At 45.3% G+C, this 18810-nt stretch overlaps 1 protein-coding gene and 1 non-coding gene across 4 annotated transcripts in view; one reads left to right on the top strand and one right to left on the bottom strand.

The window, feature by feature from the left end:
• Positions 1–14934, bottom strand: part of HTT (huntingtin) — a 158875-nt gene extending 143941 nt beyond the window's left edge. For all 3 annotated transcript variants that reach the window (XM_012466834.2, XM_064365445.1, XM_064365444.1), the window contains exons 1-2: positions 14568–14934; positions 2918–3001 (exon numbers count right to left, since the gene is read on the bottom strand). In XM_012466834.2, the coding sequence (XP_012322257.2) occupies positions 2918–3001; positions 14568–14800 (317 nt within the window). In that variant the 5' untranslated portion in view covers positions 14801–14934. The remainder of the gene's footprint in view (positions 1–2917; positions 3002–14567) is intronic.
• Positions 10829–10890, top strand: LOC135272099 (U7 small nuclear RNA). The gene has a single exon (XR_010340203.1). It is a non-coding gene; the product is annotated as a U7 small nuclear RNA (small nuclear RNA).
• Positions 14935–18810: the final 3876 nt, after the last annotated feature.

The raw sequence follows: 18810 nt of genomic DNA, 5'->3' as shown, positions 1-18810 counted from the left end.
CACTGGGCCTAGTGATGATTTTGAGATATTCTTTGCAATTATGTATTTATTCTTGCAGTAAACAAGTTCAAAAATAACTCTAGTAGAATTTTGATCAAGATTATTTTAAATTTCTGCGTTAACTTTGAGAAAATTCAACTTAGTGATGTAAAATCTTCCTGTCTAGAGAGCGGTCACATGCATCTTTCAGAAACATTAATACAAGTCTTTATAAAGTTTCTGCATATTTCTTATCAATTCCTTAGAATTCGATACTTTGGTGCTACTGTGAACTAGATCTTTAAACATTATATTTTCTAGCTGATTTATGCTAATACATGAGAAATCTATGGATTTTTATATTATCTATTTTTACCTAGCAACCTTATCAAAGTATATATTAGTAAGAGGTTGCTCAAGTTAGCATTCCTGGGTATTCCCAAGAGGATACTTGTGAAAAATGCCTAGGCCCTACTGAAACAGAATGCAGAAGCGTGTTTGGGAAAAAGGACAGTGAGGTACCTTCGTTACTATGTTTTAAACAAAATTTCCAGATGATTTTGATGCTCATCCATACCTAGGAACCAGTAACTTAGACCACTTTAGAGCACTTAAAGCAGACTACATTTTCACAATATACACGAAGTTTTAGATGACTTCCTACGCTGAAAACCTCAGAAGCTGCCATTTATACAACCTCAATGGAGACAAATATAAAACAGTTCCAAAGGTTTAATTATATTCTAGGAGAGATAACGGGAAACAGTGATCATCAATAAGTTTCCATAAAATATATTTATATAGAATATCAACTTCAGCTATCTACTCTGAAATCCCTGCAAAGTATAGAGCGCATCCTGTGAAACCGAGGATAACCTCTCTGACTCCAAAAATAATCCTTTTAACATGCTCTTCTGTAGAACAAGAAACATAATGAATTCTCTCAGCATCACTCCATAAAAACAAGAGACAGACTGATGTGAAAACCATTAGCAGCTATTATTTTGATTTAATATGGCAAATAGAACCACAAATCAACCTTAAGACATCTCAACATACTTTATTAATATGCGAATATGAGCCAACATTCTATGAATTCCATTTGAAAATTCTCAAAAAACAAAATGCCTAGAATAAAGCCTGATCCACTCATATTGGAAGAGATCTTGTTTCATGGGTCAATAAGCTTTCAGAGAGAAATTATATTTCCTGAGACCTGGATGGTGGAGATCAGATGAACAACCAAATGTCTGCCAAGTATTTAAAGTCATTTCACAAAAAAAGTAAAGACAACGTACAGCTTTGATTGAGCATCGCAACGGGATATGCTTCCCACCCAGGTGGCTAATGAACACATCTAGCAGTGACTTCTTCACAGTGTTTCACACGCATCATCTGATCCACAAGAACTGTGTAACTAGGGATTACATTTCAAAAATGAGCCAGTGAAGGCTCAAACACGTTAAAACTTATCTAAAGTCACCCAGCTTACACAGGCAGCAGAGACAGAATTCAACCCTTTTTTTCCCCCTACTTTTATCATAGTGTTGTGTTCTACAATAGCATGCTAACTTAGAATTTTTATATTCGTATTTTCAGGACATATGCTCATTTGTTATTTCATTTTCTTCCCACAACATCTCTACAAATTAGAAACAGAACAGAATCATACACAGTATTTCGCACACAATAGAAATGAGTTAACCTAAAATGAAATGGTTTTATGAAATCGCTTTGAAAGTATAAAATACAAATGTACAGTGGCATAAAAATTAAGTAGATCACCAAAAAGAAGACAACTCCTGTAGGATTCCACTTATATGAGGGCTCTAGAGCAGTTACACTCATAGAGACAGAAATAGAAAGGGGCTACAGGAAAGGATGGATAATGGGGAGTTTAACGAAGACAGATGTTCAGTTTTGTGACATGAAAAACTTATGAAGTAGATGGCAGTGATGGCTATACAACATTATGAATACATATACTGAACTGTACACCTAAAAATGGTTAAGATGGTAAATATTATACGTATTTTACCACAATAAAAAGAACACAGTGAAAAGCAATGGCCAAGAGGAAAATTTTTTAAAAAACAAATCACCACACATTTTTGTCAGTACTAAAATCAAGATTATTTGTGTAAAAATCTTTTTCTAACCGATTATAAAGAGCTTTTTCTAGTTTCCAGCAGGAGAATAATATGAATTATTTATTCCAAGGGAAAGTCAAGCAAGGCAAGTTATTTCACAAATGTCCATCTGGGTAACAGAATTCAGGTATCATAGGTACGTATGTCTCCTACTCAGCCACTGGAAACAGGCCTAAATATATTGACCATCTACAGCTACTAGGAATAACGGTCAGAAAGAGAGTCAAAAGCAAAGCAGCTACAAAAGAAGGTGCTGCTAGTTCACCCCATTGAGAAAGATCGTGCAAGGAAAGCTGACCTACAATCAATGCCCCACAACCCCACTAATCCCAAGGCAGAGAGGAGCAGGCTCCAGCCACTGCTAGGAACACAGGTACCCCACAGGGAAGAACGAACAGCAGCAAACTGCTGAAGGAAAGCAAATGCCAGAGACAAACTGGATGGTCTTGTGCTGTTCCTACTATTGCAACAAACCCAAAAATATCAAACCACAGATGATTTTAAAATAACTATAGTTGCTAGGGGTGCTAATTAAACATAAACATGTTGTTCAATTACCCATAATGGTTACAATTTTTGCATAAAAGATTATAAAAAGGGAACATTATTCATTTTAGTGTCTGGATATCCTTGCATATAGCCAGAAATATGGGAAAGGGGTCCTTCTTTATTTTAAATGGATTTCTAAATCCATTTAAAATAACTGGGACACAAAGAATATTCTAGCCCATTGAGACTGAAAATATACAAAGTTCTTATTTTCTCTAGACAGTTCAAAGTGCAATTACCTGACAGACTGTGCCACTATGTTTTCACATATTGTCAGACAATGATTCACACGGTCTTTCTTGGTGGCTGAAAGTTCTTTCTTTCTAAAAATAAAAAAAGAAGGAAATTAGTATGTGTTGAATTACCCATTCCGCTTACTTCTACACATCATTCATTCACTCAATGAGTGCTTCTTGACTACTATGAATAAACTGCAATACTCCACGCTGGGGGCCAAATGGGGATCAGGACAGGGAAGCACAGGACGTGAACTCACCAACAGCTTTCAAGCTACACTGCTCACAGAAAAAACAGATGATGTTACTAAAGCAGCTCATTTTCCCCATTTTATTTTATTTTACTTTTTTTTAGAGTTAGGATCTTGCTCTGCTGCCCAGGCTGGAATATCGTAGTATAATCATGGCTCCCTTTAGCCTTAAACTCTTGGGCTGAAAGGATTCTCCCATCTCAGACTCCTGAGTGGCAGGGACCACAGGCATGCACCACCGGGCCTGGCTAATTTTTCTTTTTAATTTTGTGTAGGGTCAGGGTCTCACTATGTTACCCAATTGCTCAAACTCCTGGCCTCAAGCAATCTTCCCGTCTTGGCCTCCCAAAGGGCTGGGATTATAGGCATGAATCATCATGACTAGCCTCACTTCCCCCATTACATGAGAGAAGACATTCAAGTGCCAACCATGACATGCCCAAGATCACACAGATATGAAGTCATACAGCCAGCATTTAAACCCAGATCTTCTGGCTTTAAATCTACTCTGTATTTCACCAATTCTCAATCAATTTCACGTTTGTATCGTGTTAGCATCACCAAAACTGAACTGCATCTTACAACCAATGGCATGTTATAGTTTGATTAGAAACTTTTTTTCTTTCTCAGCAGTATAGATGATGGCACAGATTACAACAGATGGGTAATTCAATTCAAAGAAACACAATGCCCACGCTATATACCAGTTGACTTCAATTCTTAAAATCACATCGTTAACTGACTGTAGTCAAAATACCACACAGACCTCCGTAAAATATAAACAATGGCTAACCACTTCCATGTCCCCAGATAGCTGGGAATAAGCCTCCTATTAAGAATTCTCAGGCCAGGCACGGTGGCTCATGCCTGTAATCCCAACACTTTGAGAGGCCAAGGCAGGTAGATCATCTGAGATCAGGAGTCTGAGACCAGCCTGACCAACATGGAGAAATTCCATCTCTACTAATAATACAAAAATTAGCCAGGCATGGTGGTGCATGCTTGTAATCCCAGCTTACTCGGGAGGCTGAGGCATAAGAGTCGCTTGAACCCGGGAGGCGGAGGTTGCAGTGAGCCAAGATCGCACCATTGCACTCCAGCCTGGGCAACAAGAGCAAAACTCCATCTCAAAAAAAAAAAAAGACTTCTCAGCCAAGCAAAAGGAGATAAACAGCCTGGTAAAGATGATCAGGCTAAAGGTGACTCCTTCCCGCCCAAACCTATGGCTTCAGATGTCTTCACAGTTGGCACTATCAAAATATAGTAGAGAGGGGTAATCCAAAACATAGGACCAACCAAAAACAATTAAACTAAAAGACTACTAACTTTGTGAGAAAATTATATTACCAAATAAATTTAAAAATCTTACTTAAAAACACTACCTTTCTACCTCATTTTGTCCAATAAGCAAACTTGAAAGTTTAAGAAAACTAAAACTAATTCCTTTCCTCATGGAATTTAATTAGATGATGAACTGATAACTCAAACTGACTTGTACATGAAAAGCAAGTATGGTAATTAAAGTGAAAAGGAAGCCACCTTGCTCTGAGCAAGAAGTGGAAAAGCAGGGTAAGAACAGTCTTGGCTTTTCAACCACTTTTGGTAAATGTAGTCACTTTAACTTCACCTTCAAAATTAAAACAAACAGCCTGGCATGGTGGTTCACGCCTGTAATCCCAAACACTTTGGGAGGCCAAGGCGGCAGATGACTTGCGGTCAGGAGTTCGAGACCTGCCTGGCCAACAGGGTGAAATCCTGTCTCTACTAAAAATACCAAAAATTAGCTGCACATGGTGTTGGGCACCTGCAAGACTGTGCCTCAAAAAAAAAATTAAAACAAACCTCAGTCAGCCTCTTCTAATTGTGTAATCAAACAATCTGCTGCACAGGCACACAAGTGTGAGGAGGAGCATGTGAACTCTTGGACACTATGATATTCTACAATCACATCTTACAAATTATCAACGAAGTCATTCTAAAAATGGTGAATTTTATGGTATGTGAATTACAATCTTTTTTTCTTTAAAGAATCTGCAAATCCTGTCAGATCTTCCTTCAAGAGATCCAGAATCTGACCACTTACCACCACCACTGCTACCAGTCACAAACCACCAGCATGTCTGGCTTTGATGACTTAAGTAGCCTCCCAGCTATAGACCAGGCAGACTTTTTTTTAATTGAAGTTTTTGTTAAGATAATTATTGATTCACATGCAGCTGTAAGAAATAACAGAGGTCCAGTGTATCGTTTACCCAGTTTTCCCCAATGGTAACATTTTGCAAAACTATTTAATGTAGTAAGAACACTATCACAACCAGAATATTGACAGTGATGCAATCCAGTCAACTTACTTAGATTTTCGAGGAGCTTTATTTTTGCTCACTTGTATATTTAGTTCTATATAATTTCTATATGCCACAGTCAAGACAAAGCATCTCTTTCCTTGGCCGAGCACAGTGGCTCAACACCTGTAATCCCATCACTTTGGGAGGCCGAGGTGGGCAGATCACAGGAGGTCAGGAGTTCGAGACCAGCCTGGCAACATGGCGAAACCCCGTCTCTACGAAAAACACAAAAATCAGCCAAGCATGGTGGTGTGCACCTGTAGGCCCAGCTACTCGAGACACTGAGACACAAGAATCACTTGAACCCCTTAACCCAAGAAGCAGAGGTTGCAGTGAGCCAAGATCACACTACTGCACTCCAGCCTGGGTGACAGAGCAAGAACTCTGTCTCCAAAAAAAAAAAGACAAAGCATTTCCACTACAAGTATCCCCCCTGTGTTGTCCTTTTATAACCAAACTCACCTCTCTTCTCTTCTCTTTCCTCTGCCACCCCTACTCTACTATCCGTCTCTACCCCCAGGCAACCACTAAACTATTCTCCATCACTAAAACTGTGTCATTTCAAAATGTTATATACATAGGATCACAATATGTAACCTTTTGGGATTGGCTTTTTTCATTAGCATAACTTCATCTAAACTATTGCATGCTCTCAGTAGATCATTCCTTTTTATTGCTGAGTAGTTTAACCATATACCTACTGAAGGACATCTGAGCTGATTCCAGTTTTTAGATATTAACGGTAAAGCTCCTATGCATACTTGAGTATAGGTTTTTACGTGACCATTAAGTTTCATTTCTCTAAGATTAATGCCTAGGAGTGCAGCTGCTGCTGGTTGCATGTTCACTTTTATAAGAAACCACCAAACTGTTTTCCAGAGTGGCCGTACTATATGATATTCCCAACAGCAATGATTAAGTGACCTAGTTTTTCTAAATCCTCACCAGGATGTGGTGCTGTCAAAGTGATCTTTTCTTTTTTATAGATTTTTTTTTTTTTTTCAGAGACAGGGTCTCACTCTCTTCCCCAAGCTGCAGTGCAGTGGCATAATCACAGCTCACTGCAGCCTCAAACTCCTGGACTCAAGCAATACTCCAGCCTCCTCAGCCTCCTGAGTAGGTGGGACTACAGGCATATACCACTATGCCCAGCTAATTTTTAAAAGTTTTTTTGTAGAGACTTTGTAGGTGTTGCTATGTTGGCTACGCTGGTACCCCAGCCTCAAGCAATCCTCCCACCTCGGTCTCTCAAAGTACTAGTATTACAGGCATGAGCCATCGTGCCCAGCCAAAGTGATCTCTTAAAAACATACATTAAACTAACCTGTTTGACCACACAAGTTTATCTTGGTGCACAAGACCCTCGTCTCCAACCTTTCATCTCTTCCAGCTTCATCGCCTATTTCTGCCCTTCATCTTGCTTCAACCACTGGCCTCCTGTCCTAGTTCTCAAACATGGAAAGCATTCCTGCCTTCCATTAACTCTGCCTGGACCTCTCTACTCCCGCTTTCCACATGGCTTGTCCCCTTCTTTCCACTCAACTGTCCCCTTCTAACCACAGCTCTCCTTCGCACCATAAATAAAATTGCACATTGCCTCTCCCTTCATTCAGTTGTTTTTTTCCCATAGTGGGCGCTCGAGTGAAAGGGTCCTTCCAGTTCATCTAGGTGAGTCCCACTACCAACGGCTGGGAGCTCTCCACAGGCTCACCTCAGCTCACTTGTCACAGCTACACAGATGCTCAACGGCCCTACAGCAGATAAGCAAGGTCACCTCAGCTACACCTGGACACATATGAGCAACACAGGTCCTCCTCCCAAATGCTTACACTGTTATTAGCAACAACAAAGGTAAGGTCTAAGCACCTACGGTGGCGCTTCCCAAACTCCAATGGGCACGTAAGTCACTCACTGAACCTGTTAAAACGCAGACTCTGACTTGTTAGGTCATGCAGAGTCTGCTTCTTATGAGCTCCCAAATGATACTGAACTGCTGTCCCTGAGATCTGTGATAGCAAGGACCTATGGCATGGCATGTCTCTAGCATATACTCCAGCACCCAAATTGATCCGATTTAATACAATATTAAACAGTGCTTTATAAGGTATTTTACTTTTCCTCCTTGTTGTCTGAATAAGACTAAATGTTTTGAGTGTGGCTCCATTCAAATGTAGTTTACCAGGTGGTTGACTCACTTAACAGGAAATGGAGGTGATGGGGATGGGGACCTCTTAAGGTAGAGAGAATATGTCACCAGCACATTCTGCAGCCAGAATAATGTGAGACCTTTACCTTTACATCTCCACAAGTCCTTTTTTAAAAAGAAATTCTACAGTATTATATAGCAATTCATTATAGGTACTGCCATGGAACAATGTCTATGACATATTGTTCAGTGAAAAAATACACATGTAATGTGATCTCAGTCATGCAAACAAAAAATAACATATTTAAATGCTTGTACATGCATATAAAAATCTGAAAACAAAAGAAATACTTTTGTTCTCAGGAATTTAAACAGAGATGACAGACTGGAAGAAGGGCTTTGTTTTTCATCTTCTGTATTGCTTGAAGATGTTTTTATAATGTCTATGTGTAACTTTTATAATTTTTAAAACTACTTAATAAAAGAAAACAGCCAAAAAAGAAATGGTTTCCAAAGGTGGTCCTATCATATTTTAATCTAGAGGTGGGCAAACTATAACCTGCATGTTTCTGGCCAGTTTACAAGCTAAGAAATGTTTTTACATTCTTAAATGGTTGACCAAAAAAAAAAAAATCAAAGAATCGTAATATTTCATGAAAGGTGAAAATTACATGAAACTCAAATTTCACTGTTATTAACAAAATTCTATTGGAACACAGACACACTCATGCATATTGCCTATGGCTACTGTCATGCTACAATGGCAGAGCTGAGTAGCTGTGACAGAGATATTGTGCCCACACAAGCCTGAAATACTTACAATCTGACCATTTACACAAAGTTTGCCTATGTTCATAGATCAAAGACAATATTGTTAAGATGGTACTACTCCCCAAGTTGATCTTCAGATTCAACAGAATCCCTCTGAGAATCCTACATGGCTTCTTTGTAGAAATTGAGAAGCTGATCCTACAATTTATATGGAAATGCAAGGGACCCAGCATGGCCAAATCAATCTTGTAAAAGAATAAAGTTGGAGAACTCAGATTTCATGAATTTAAACTGTGACACAAACTTCAGTAATCAAGACTGAATGGTACTGGCACAGGATCAACATAAAGACCAACAGGTAGAACTGAGAGTCTAGAAATAAATCTATACAATTAAAGACAATTAATTTTCAACTAGGATGCTAAGACAATTCCATGGGGAAAGAATAGTCTCTTCAACAAATAGTGCTGGGACAACTGAATAACCACATGCAGAAGAATAAAGCCGGACTTCTACCTGAACCATATATAAAAAGCAACTCAAAGGGGATCAGACCTAAATGTAATACTCTAAAATTCTTAGAAGAAAACATAGGAGTAAACCTTTTTGACTCTGGATTAGACAATGATTTCTTAGATATGACACTTAAAGCACAGCAACCAAAGACAAAATAGATAAACTAGAATTCATCAAAATTAAAAACTTCTGTGCTTCAAAAGACACTGTCAAGTAAGTAAAAAGACAATCCACAGGAAGGGAGAAAGTTTTTACAAATCATCTATCTGACAAGAATCCAGTATCCAGAATATATAAAGAACTGTTACAATTCAACAATAAAAATACAAAGGGAAAAGAATGAGAGCAAGGGTTTGCAAGCTAAATTTAAGAAAGAGCCCGGGTTCTGGCCAGGCACGGTGGCTCAGACCTGTAATCCCAGCACTTTGGGAGGCCAAGGCAGATGGATCACCTGAGGTCAGGAGTTCAAGACCAGCCTGGCCAACATGGTAAAACCCCATCTCTACTGAAAATACAAAAATTAGCTGGGCATGGTGCTGTGCACCTGTAATCTCTGCTACTTCGGAGGCTGAGTCAGGATAATCACTTGAACCCAGGAGGCGGAGGCTGCAGTGAGCCGAGATCACACCATTGCACTCCAGCCTGGGCGACAAGTGAAACTCTGTTTCAAAAAAAAAAAACAAAAGAAAGAGCCTGGGTTCCTTAACTTACTGTTGAATTTCCCTAAACAGACTCATTTCTGCCTTCCGATGAACTCCTGCTTATCAGTTTAAGCCACTGTAGCAGCATTTTCAGATACTTGCCGTTGAACACAATCCTAACTGTTAACACCAGCTACTGCTAAATTGTTATACTTAGAGTTCAACAAGTACAATTGGTTCTGCATTCAAAACCCAGTCATTCTTCACATTGCCCAGAGCCGGCACCCTGACAGAACCCACCATGCTTATCCGAGCACTGCAGCGGCTTCCTAACTGACTTCTGTTTCTGCCCACGTTCCCCTTCACTCTGTGGTCAGCCAGAGTTCACCTAAGAATGAAATTTAGATCATGCTACTCCTCTGCCCTAATCCTCCAGTGACATCCCATCTCACTCACGTAAATGCCAATATCTTTACTCCGTCTACAAGGCAAGTAGTATTGGTCAGATATGTCCCCCCCGTGACCTCTTGGACCTTATCTCTTACTACAAATGTCCCCCTCACTCAATTCACCCAGCTAAAATGACATCCTTGCTGTTCCTCAAACAGGAAGACTGTGGACCTGTTCCCCCTATCTGGAATATCCCTATTCCATACACCCTTACACTAGACTCTTAACTCGCTTGAGGTCTTTACTCAAAAGCCTTCGTCTGGCCAGGCGTGGTGGCTCAAACATGTAAGTCCCAACACACTGGGAGGCCGAGGTGGGAGGACCACTTGAGCACAGGAGTTCAAGGCTGAAGTGAGCTGGGATCATGATACTGCATTCCAGTCTGGGTTAAAGAGCAAGACCCTGCCCCCTCCAAAAAAAAGATGTCCTCTCAATGCACCTTCCCTGAACACCCTATTTAAAATGTCAACACTGGCCAGGCACAATGGCTCATGCCTGTAACCCCAGCACTTTGGGAGGTTGAGACAGGCAGATTACATGAGGCCAGGAGTTTGAGACCAGCCTGGCCATCATGGCGAAACCCCGTCTCTACTAAAAATACAAAAATTACCCGGGCGTGGTGGTGCATGTCTGTAATCCCAGCTACTCAGGAGGAGGCTGAGGCAGGAGAATCGCTTGAACCCAGGAGGCAGAGGTTGCAGTGAGCTGAGATCACACTAGTACACTCCAGCCTGGCCGAAAGAGCAAGACTGTCTCAAAAAATAAAACAAAAATAAAATGTCAACACCAACACTTAATGCTACAGTTCTTTTGGAATTTGTCTAGCAGGCTTTCTGGTTTTTGCTGGAAAGCCCTTAAAAAAAAACTTTAAAAATAAGTCAACACTTGATTAACCCTGACATTTCCCAATCCCCTTCCCTGTTTTGAAGTTCCTCCTCCACTATTAACATACTGTATATTTTATGTATCTATCTTGCTTATTGTCTATGTCCCTCATTAGAATGAAAGCTTCATGAGGGCAGAACTTTGCTCACTCCTGAGCCCTGCACCTAGAACACTGCCAGGCATACAGTGCATGTTTAGTAAACATTTACTGATGAATGAATAAAGTCAGGGAAACGCCAGATAGGAATCTGAAGGAGAGTTAGTGCCAAAAGCAGTATCAATTGCCTCTCATTACTGTGAGGACCCTCCCAAGCATGCTAGACTCACTGAGACTGCAGCCAGCGCCCCACACGGAACTCCTGCATCCTGTATCCTGAGCAGAGCACATACACTCATATTTAAACTGAAGCCCATGCATGGCGTGACACCACAGTTCCACACAAAAGATCAAGAGCCATAAAAACAGAACAGATACTCTTTTTTTTTTTTTTTTTTTGAGATGGAGTTTCGCTCTTATTGCCCAGACTGGAGTGCGATGGTGCAATCTCAGCTCACTGCAACCTCCACCTCTCAGGTTCAAGTGATTCTCCTGCCTCAGCCCCCTGAGTAGCTGGGATTACAGGCATATGCCACCATGCCCAGCTAATTTTGTATTTTTAGTAGAGATGGGGCTTCTCCATGTCAATCAGCCTGGTCTCCAACTCCCAAACTCAGGTGATCCGCCCACCTTCAGCCTCCCAAAGTGCTGCAATTACAGGCGTGAGCCACTGCGCCTGGCCAGAACAGATACTTTCTAAATTGCTTTAGTCAGTCTTACTTTGGGAAGACGATTTTTTGGCTGAAGCATGTGAACAGAAATACCAAAATCCAAACTTTGTGAGCAGGGTTTATCACTCAAAATTAGCAAATACCTCCTTTCTCAATAGCAAAATACATAGAAATATGACAAATATGCATTTCATTTAAAAATAACTATAATTAAGCCTAATGCAGTTGATTTCAGAGCAGGCTAAGAACCTTTAAAAATCATTATTCTAGCCAGGCACGGTGGCTCACTCCAGTAATTCCAGCACTCTGGAAGGCTGAGAGCAGACCACAAAGTCAGGAGTTTGAGACCATCCTGGTCAATATGGTGAAACCCCATTTCTACTAAAAATACAAAAATTAACAGGGCATGGCAGTGGGCACCTGTAATCCCAGCTACTCGGGAGGGGAGGCTGAGGCAGGAGAATCATTTGAACCCAGGAGGCGGAGTTTGCAGTGAGCCAAGATCATACCACTGTACTCCAGCCTAGGTGACAGTGCAAGACATCTCAAAAGTAAATAAATAAAAAGTTGTTATTCTAAACTACTTTTGTTTTAACATCATTTTAAATCTGTCTTACAGTATGCACAGATTATACATGAGGAACTGTAATAGTGCTTGCTCTTGGGGACAAAGTTAGGTACTCAGAGGAAAGGGATGGAAGGAAGATACCTTAATTATTGCCTTTTTGTAATTACGGAATTTGTGTCAATCAATGTATTACTTATGCAAAAATAATAGCTCAATTTTTTTTTTTTGAGACAAAGTCTCATTCTGTCGCCCAGGCTAGAATGCAGTGGCTCGATCTCAGCTCACTGCAGCCTCCGCCTCCGGGGTTCCAGAGATTTTCCTGCCTCAGCCTCCCAGGTAGCTGGAATTACAGGCAAGTGCCACCATACCCGGCTAATTTTTCTATTTTTAGTAGAGATGGGTTTCACCACATTAGCCAGGCTGGTCTCAAACTCCTGACCTCAAGTGATTTGCCGGCCTCGGCCTCCCAAAGTGCTGGGATTACAGGCATTTGCCACCTCCCCAGGCCTGATTAAATTTTTTAAATAAGGTAATCATATATTACCTTAAAACAAAGTAATGAAACAAAATCTATCTCCTTTGTCAAGGCAGCAAAGAAATTTCCTGATACCCATACTTTGAAGATAAGCAAATGCAGGTTGTGCCAAATCAGCATAAGAAAGAAAAGGCATATTTTCAGAATGATCAAGTGTCTGAAACAGCCCAGCTGAAAGGTCTTCCTTCCCTTCCCACCAAGAGCCCTCCCTGTTTAGTGTTTACACAAGATACACGCAACGTGTGAACCTCTGTGACACCTGCCTCCTTGAAAGGCACTACAGTAAATTTCCGGAAGGATGAGAAATTCCTTACTAAAGAGGTAAGTCAAATTGTTTAAAAATGTCTCGAAATATCCAAACAGGTTTTTCATCCTTTAGAAGAATATTCCCAAATTTTATCCTAACAAATAAGCTAACACTGCTCTCCAAATCCTCATTTTCTAATTAAACTTTCAAGACAAGGCAAGGATCTTAACAGAAACAAAGAACAAAAAAAATTACTAACAATTAATCAGTCTTAATAGAGATATTCTTATCAAATGCCATCTGGTACACAACCAGATCGTAAATAGAATACTGAGAGGTAAGAGAAAGGCCTGAACTGCAAAGGGTATTTCCTAACTCCTGCTGAACGCTCACCACAGGGCTTCCAGGGAAAGTCCTGGGGTTCCACTAGATGTTTTAAAGGTCTTTTTCTGTTTCAAAAATTATCCCCAAGCAACAGAAACCCCTAGCTTCCAAAAAGTAACAAGCTGGCAGCAATGAAGCAAACAGAAACCCTTTTACTGGCACATCTGAGATGTCCGTGGAGTCTGCAGACCCCCCATATTCTGGCAAGCTTGACTGCAATACTGGTAAAATGTATACCTCATTCATCCCTCGGCAATTAACCTCCCCCTCAGCAACGTGTTGGTTTTATTCCCTACACAAATAGGCAATAAACTTCAATCAACTCTTCCTAATATTTAAGATAATTTTATTAATCACCAAGTAAGTTCACCACTTACTTGGCAACCACAACTCATTCAAATGCCTGCAGACCAACTTGCGCTTAGATGAGCAGGTCTCTTAAGTGGTGCTTAAAATCGTGTTACTACCACCGCGATTATGAACTAAATGAAATGCCATGAGAATGTAGGAAGAGCCTCAAATCTCAGGCTGCTTTAAGTGCCACTTGGAAAAGAAATTTCCCATTGGACGCGCCCTCACTCCCCGCCCCCAGAGCCACTCCCGCCGAGACGTCCTAAAAGCATTATGTCATCCACTACCCCCACATTTCTCCAGCTCCAAACCCCGGCTCCTCTCGATGTGTCCCGCGCCCCCAGCCGTCTTCCCTCTCACACTAGAAGAGGGAAGTGGCCCCGAGCACATCTCGGCTCTTCCAAGTTCTCTTCACAACACAGTTAAGAGCACCCCCGCCCCAGTTTCTCGCAAATCAAAAGAAACAAGTTATCTCCCCAACTCTTCGCATCCTGGGAAGGGCGAGAGGGCCGAAACCGTGACTCCCCTCGGTGAATTCAGGACAGGCTCCCACGAGGCTCTGCCTCTCCTCGCGGGAGGACGAGGGAAGACCCAAGTGCGGGACCCGGGCTGAAGTGGGGGAGGGTCTCGCCGCAGGCGGGAGCGGGTGTCCCTAGGGGGTTGGGGCTGCTGGGTCACCCTGTCGCCGCGGGGCCGGGGGTTCGCGTCGCCGGCCCGCAGGCTGCAGGGCTGCCGCCACCCCCGCCGTCACTGGGGACCCGCCGGGACAGGGAGCTGCAGCGGGCCCAAACTCACGGTCGGTGCAGCGGCTCCTCAGCCACAGCCGGGCCGGGCGGCGGTGGGGGCGGCGGCGGGGGCGGCTGCGGCTGAGGCAGCAGAGGCTGTGCCTGCAGCAGCGGCTGAGGAAGCTGAGGAGGCGGCGGCGGCGGCGGCGGTGGCGGCGGCTGTTGCTGCTGCTGCTGCTGCTGCTGCTGCTGGAAGGACTTGAGGGACTCAAAGGCCTTCATCAGCTTTTCCAGGGTCGCCATGGCGGTCTCTCCCCAAGCAGGGCAGTCCCCGGAGGCCTCTAGCCGGCTCGCGGCGCTGCTCAGCACCCGGGCAATGAATGGGACTCCGGGCCGCTGGTAGAAGCGGAACCTAAGCAGCCGTCCATATTGGGCCCGTCCCGGCAAACCCCGCGGCCCCCTGCGTCCCACGACGCTGCGCCGGCGGAGGAGAGGCCACGCCGGCCGACATGATTGACAGCTCCAGGTTGCGGACTCTGCCAATGGCTGGCCAGGGCGCCAGCCCGCCTCCGCGCCCGCAGTTTCGCTCTCACAGAGCCACCATGGCCGCTGACAGCGCAGCGCCTCACCCGGGCGAAGGCGCTGGGCTCAGCGGAGAAGGGGCGGGGTGGGGCGGGGCGAAACTCTTATGGGGTGGGGGCGAAGCTGTGAAGGGGCGGGGAGAGGAGGGACGAGGCAGGGACGGGGCGGGACTACATGGTGGCGGGGGCAGGGGAGGAGCGTGGCGAGGAGGGGGCGGGGCACAGCAGGCAGGGCGGCTGAGGGGCAGGGCGGGGTATGTCGAGGCTGGGGGCGGGGCGAGGCTAGGGGGATGAGGATATTAGGCAAGGCGGCTGAGGGGCGGGGCGGGGCGAGACGCTGAGAGGCGGGGCGGCTACGGAGTGGCGGGGCGAGACGATGAGAGGCGGGGTGGATGCGGAGGGGGCGGGCCGGCGAAGGGAGTGGCGCCCGGGGGCGGAGCAGGAAAGTGAGAGGCGGGGCGCGGCGGGGCGGATGGGGAGCGCGGGGAGTCGGCCCAGGCAGAAAGGACATCCCCGCCGACGCCTGGAGCGGGGCGAAATCCGGCTGTGGGCTCTCAGCCGAGGCCGCCGCGGGGCTTGCCCGCCCGCCAAGCTGACCTACGGCCAGAGCGAGGCTCACCTGGACAGCTCCGCGGGGATCCTGCTGGGGGCTCTCTGCACGGGGAGAAGGTGGGCCAGCCCCTGCGCAGAGAATGCGCGTAGTCGGCGCCACCTGAGGACCCCAAGTGTGACACTCCCCCCCGCATCCTCCAGCGAGCTGGAGTGGCCCCTGCGGGGCTGTGCTTGCAGGCCTGGCGCCCCCCGTCGGTCCCAGTGCAACGCCCCGGAAGGGAGGAGAGAGTCTAGGGCAGGCCCGGGTGGCCATCGCCTGCTGTCCACAGAGGCACTGTGGTTAGTGCAGCGAGAAGCAGCTGTGGCCACAAGACGCCTCCCCACAAGAATGAGTCCCCACCTGGGGGCGTCCCTTTATGGGAGAGCACCCCTGTTCTGGCCTTCCGGCAGTACCCTCAAGGGGCACCACTCAGGAGCAGCTCAGCAAAGGTCTGTAGGGCACCCCCTCACGCCTGGTACACAGGCTGGCGCGGGCAGAGTCCTGGTCTCCAGAGCCTCCCGCCTTGTGGGTTGTAGAGAGGCAAGCAGGGAGAGCAGCTGTCCGGCCTGCCCAGCAGGGTGTGGGGTTGGCCTCAGAGATAGCCGCCCAGCCTGGGGGTGGTGCAGGCAGAGAGGAGCCCACTAAAGCCTACTCAAGGCAGGCCACACCTGCAACCCAGAGTCACCTGCTCTGTGGCCACAAGCAACACCTCCACCTTATCTCAGAGCCTGTCCCAAAGGGAAACGTGGCATTGTCTCCAGGAGGGTAGCAGCAGCCTCCCTTCTCTTGAAAAGGTCAGCAGAGAAACAGCGTTAGCTCCCAGTTCTTGGGAGGCTGATGTGGGAGGATCACCTGAACCCAGGAATTTGAGGCTGCAGGAAGCTACGATCACACCACTGCACTCCAGCTTGGGCGATAGAGTGACACTGTCTATAAAAAAAAATTTAAGTTCCAGCCGAGCACAGTGGCTCATACCTGTAATTCCAGCACTTTGAGAGGCTGAAGCAGGCAGATACACCAGAGGTCAGGAGTTCAAGACCAGCCTGGCCAACATGGCGAAACCCCATCTCTACTAAAAATACAAAAATTAGCTAGGCATGGTGGTGCGTTCCTGTAATTCCAGCAACTCCAGAGCCTGAGACAAGAGAATTGATTGAACCTGGGAGGTGGAGGTTGTAGTGAGCTGAGATCCTGCCATTGCACTCCAGCCTGGACGACAAGAGTGAGAATGTCTCAAACATAAAAAGTTCCCAGTTCTCTGCCGTTAATGAGGGCCTTTTTCCACTGTGCCAGGCCTCAAGGCTGTTAGTTACTTCCGTGGGCGGACTCGTAAGATGGCCCGAGTGCCCTTCGCCTCCTGGTGTTGATGCCCTTGTATGACCCCTCCCCGTGAGCACAGGCTCTACCTAGCGGCCTGCTTCTAACCAATGTAACATGGCAAAGGTGGTGGAATGTCACCCATCACTAGGTCACAAAAGGGTGTGACTTCAGTCTCCCCAGCACTGTCTGTCGCCTTCTTGGCAGGGACACTCTGATGAAGCCAGCTGCCATGTTTGAGAGACCCACATGGCGAGGACATAAGGGCGGCCTCTGGCCAACGGGTGGTAAGAACTGAGGCTCTGTGGGAAATGAAAGTTCCTCTTCAAAATTTCCTTCCTTGTTAAAGAATAAATCATAAGTGTGCTAATAACTCTATGTGAAGCCCCATCCTATGTAGCTGTTAGACATGCCATGCTTACAGGCACGTAGTACATTCTGTGTCCTTGTACTTTAACGAAGTTTAACCAAGAGATCTGTGCTGGACGTGCTCACAGGCATGTCCCAGCTCGCAGCCTGTGCCCCTTACCTGTTTAGAAAAGTTTTAAGCTATTAGCCAATCGGGTTTTAGTTTCGATTGTGAGGTCTGGCTCCAACCGAGATCAGACACAACAGTGAGGACCACTGCTTTTCCTTTGTTCCTTGTACTCTCGTGGCAAGATGGCTAGCAAGAGTGCCCTTCCTACAAGAAGTAAAAATTGCTACACAAATGTTCATTACGGCACTGTTTACAATAGCAAAGACTTGGAACCAACCCAAATGCCCATCGATGATAGACTGGACAGGGAAAACGTGGCATATATATGCCATGGAATACTATGCAGCCATAAAAAATGATGAGTTCGTGTCCTCTGTAGGGACATGGATGAACCTGGAAACCATCATTCTCAGCAAACTGACACAAGAACAGAAAATCAAACACCGCATGTTCTCACTCATAGGTGGGTGTTGAACAATGAGAACTCATGGACACAGGGAGGGGAGCATCACACTGGGGTCTGTCAGGGGGAAATAGGGGAGGGACAGTGGGAGGTGGGGAGTTGGGGAGAGAGAGCATGGGGAGAAATGCCAGATATAGGTGATGGGGAGGAAGGCAGCAAATCACACTGCCATGTGTGTACCTATGCAACAATCTTGCATGCTCTTCACATGTACCCCCAAACCTAAAATGCGATTAAAAAAAAAAAAAGAAAAAAAATTGCTTGCTGAGAGATCCTTTGTCTCAGTGCTGATTTTTCTTTGCAGCACCGAGCATCTGTTTCCAATAGGCGCTCAGTCCAGCAGCCCACAAGGAACTGGATCCTGCCAACACCATGTGAGATTGGAAGAGGACCCTTCCCTGGGCAAGCTCTCATGTGGGACAGCTGGTACTTGACTGAACTGTGGCAGAGACGGAGCTGGTTAAGCTGGGCCCAGATTCCTGACCCACAGAACTGTGTGACCGTATGTATGACTCTACGTGTGGCTGCATGTAACTATATGACTATACATGTGTGCTGCTAAGCCACCAGGCAGGGGCGATTTGCCCCAGCAGCAGATGAGTGTATTCGTTTGCTTGGGCTGCCATAACAAAGGGCCACAGACCAGGCAGCTTAAACAACAGAAATTTTTCTTTCTCACGGTCCTGGATGGAGGCTAGAAGTCCGAGATCAAGGTGTCGGCAGGGTTGCTTTCTCCTGAGCCCTGTCCTTGACCTGCAGACGGCTTCCTCTTCCCAGTGTCCTCACGTGGCCGTCCCTCTGTGCATGTCCTTGTCCTAATCTCTCTTGTAAGACATCAGATTGGATTATGGCCCACCCTGATGGTCCCATTTCAGCCTCCTT

Source organism: Aotus nancymaae, unplaced genomic scaffold (genome assembly GCF_030222135.1).
Source record: "Aotus nancymaae isolate 86718 unplaced genomic scaffold, 86718_ANA_hifiasm-v0.15.2.pri h1tg000006l, whole genome shotgun sequence".
Classification (NCBI taxonomy): Eukaryota; Metazoa; Chordata; class Mammalia; order Primates; family Aotidae; genus Aotus; species Aotus nancymaae.
Note: the sequence above shows the minus strand (reverse complement) of the source record. Positions and strands in the feature narration are given on the sequence as shown.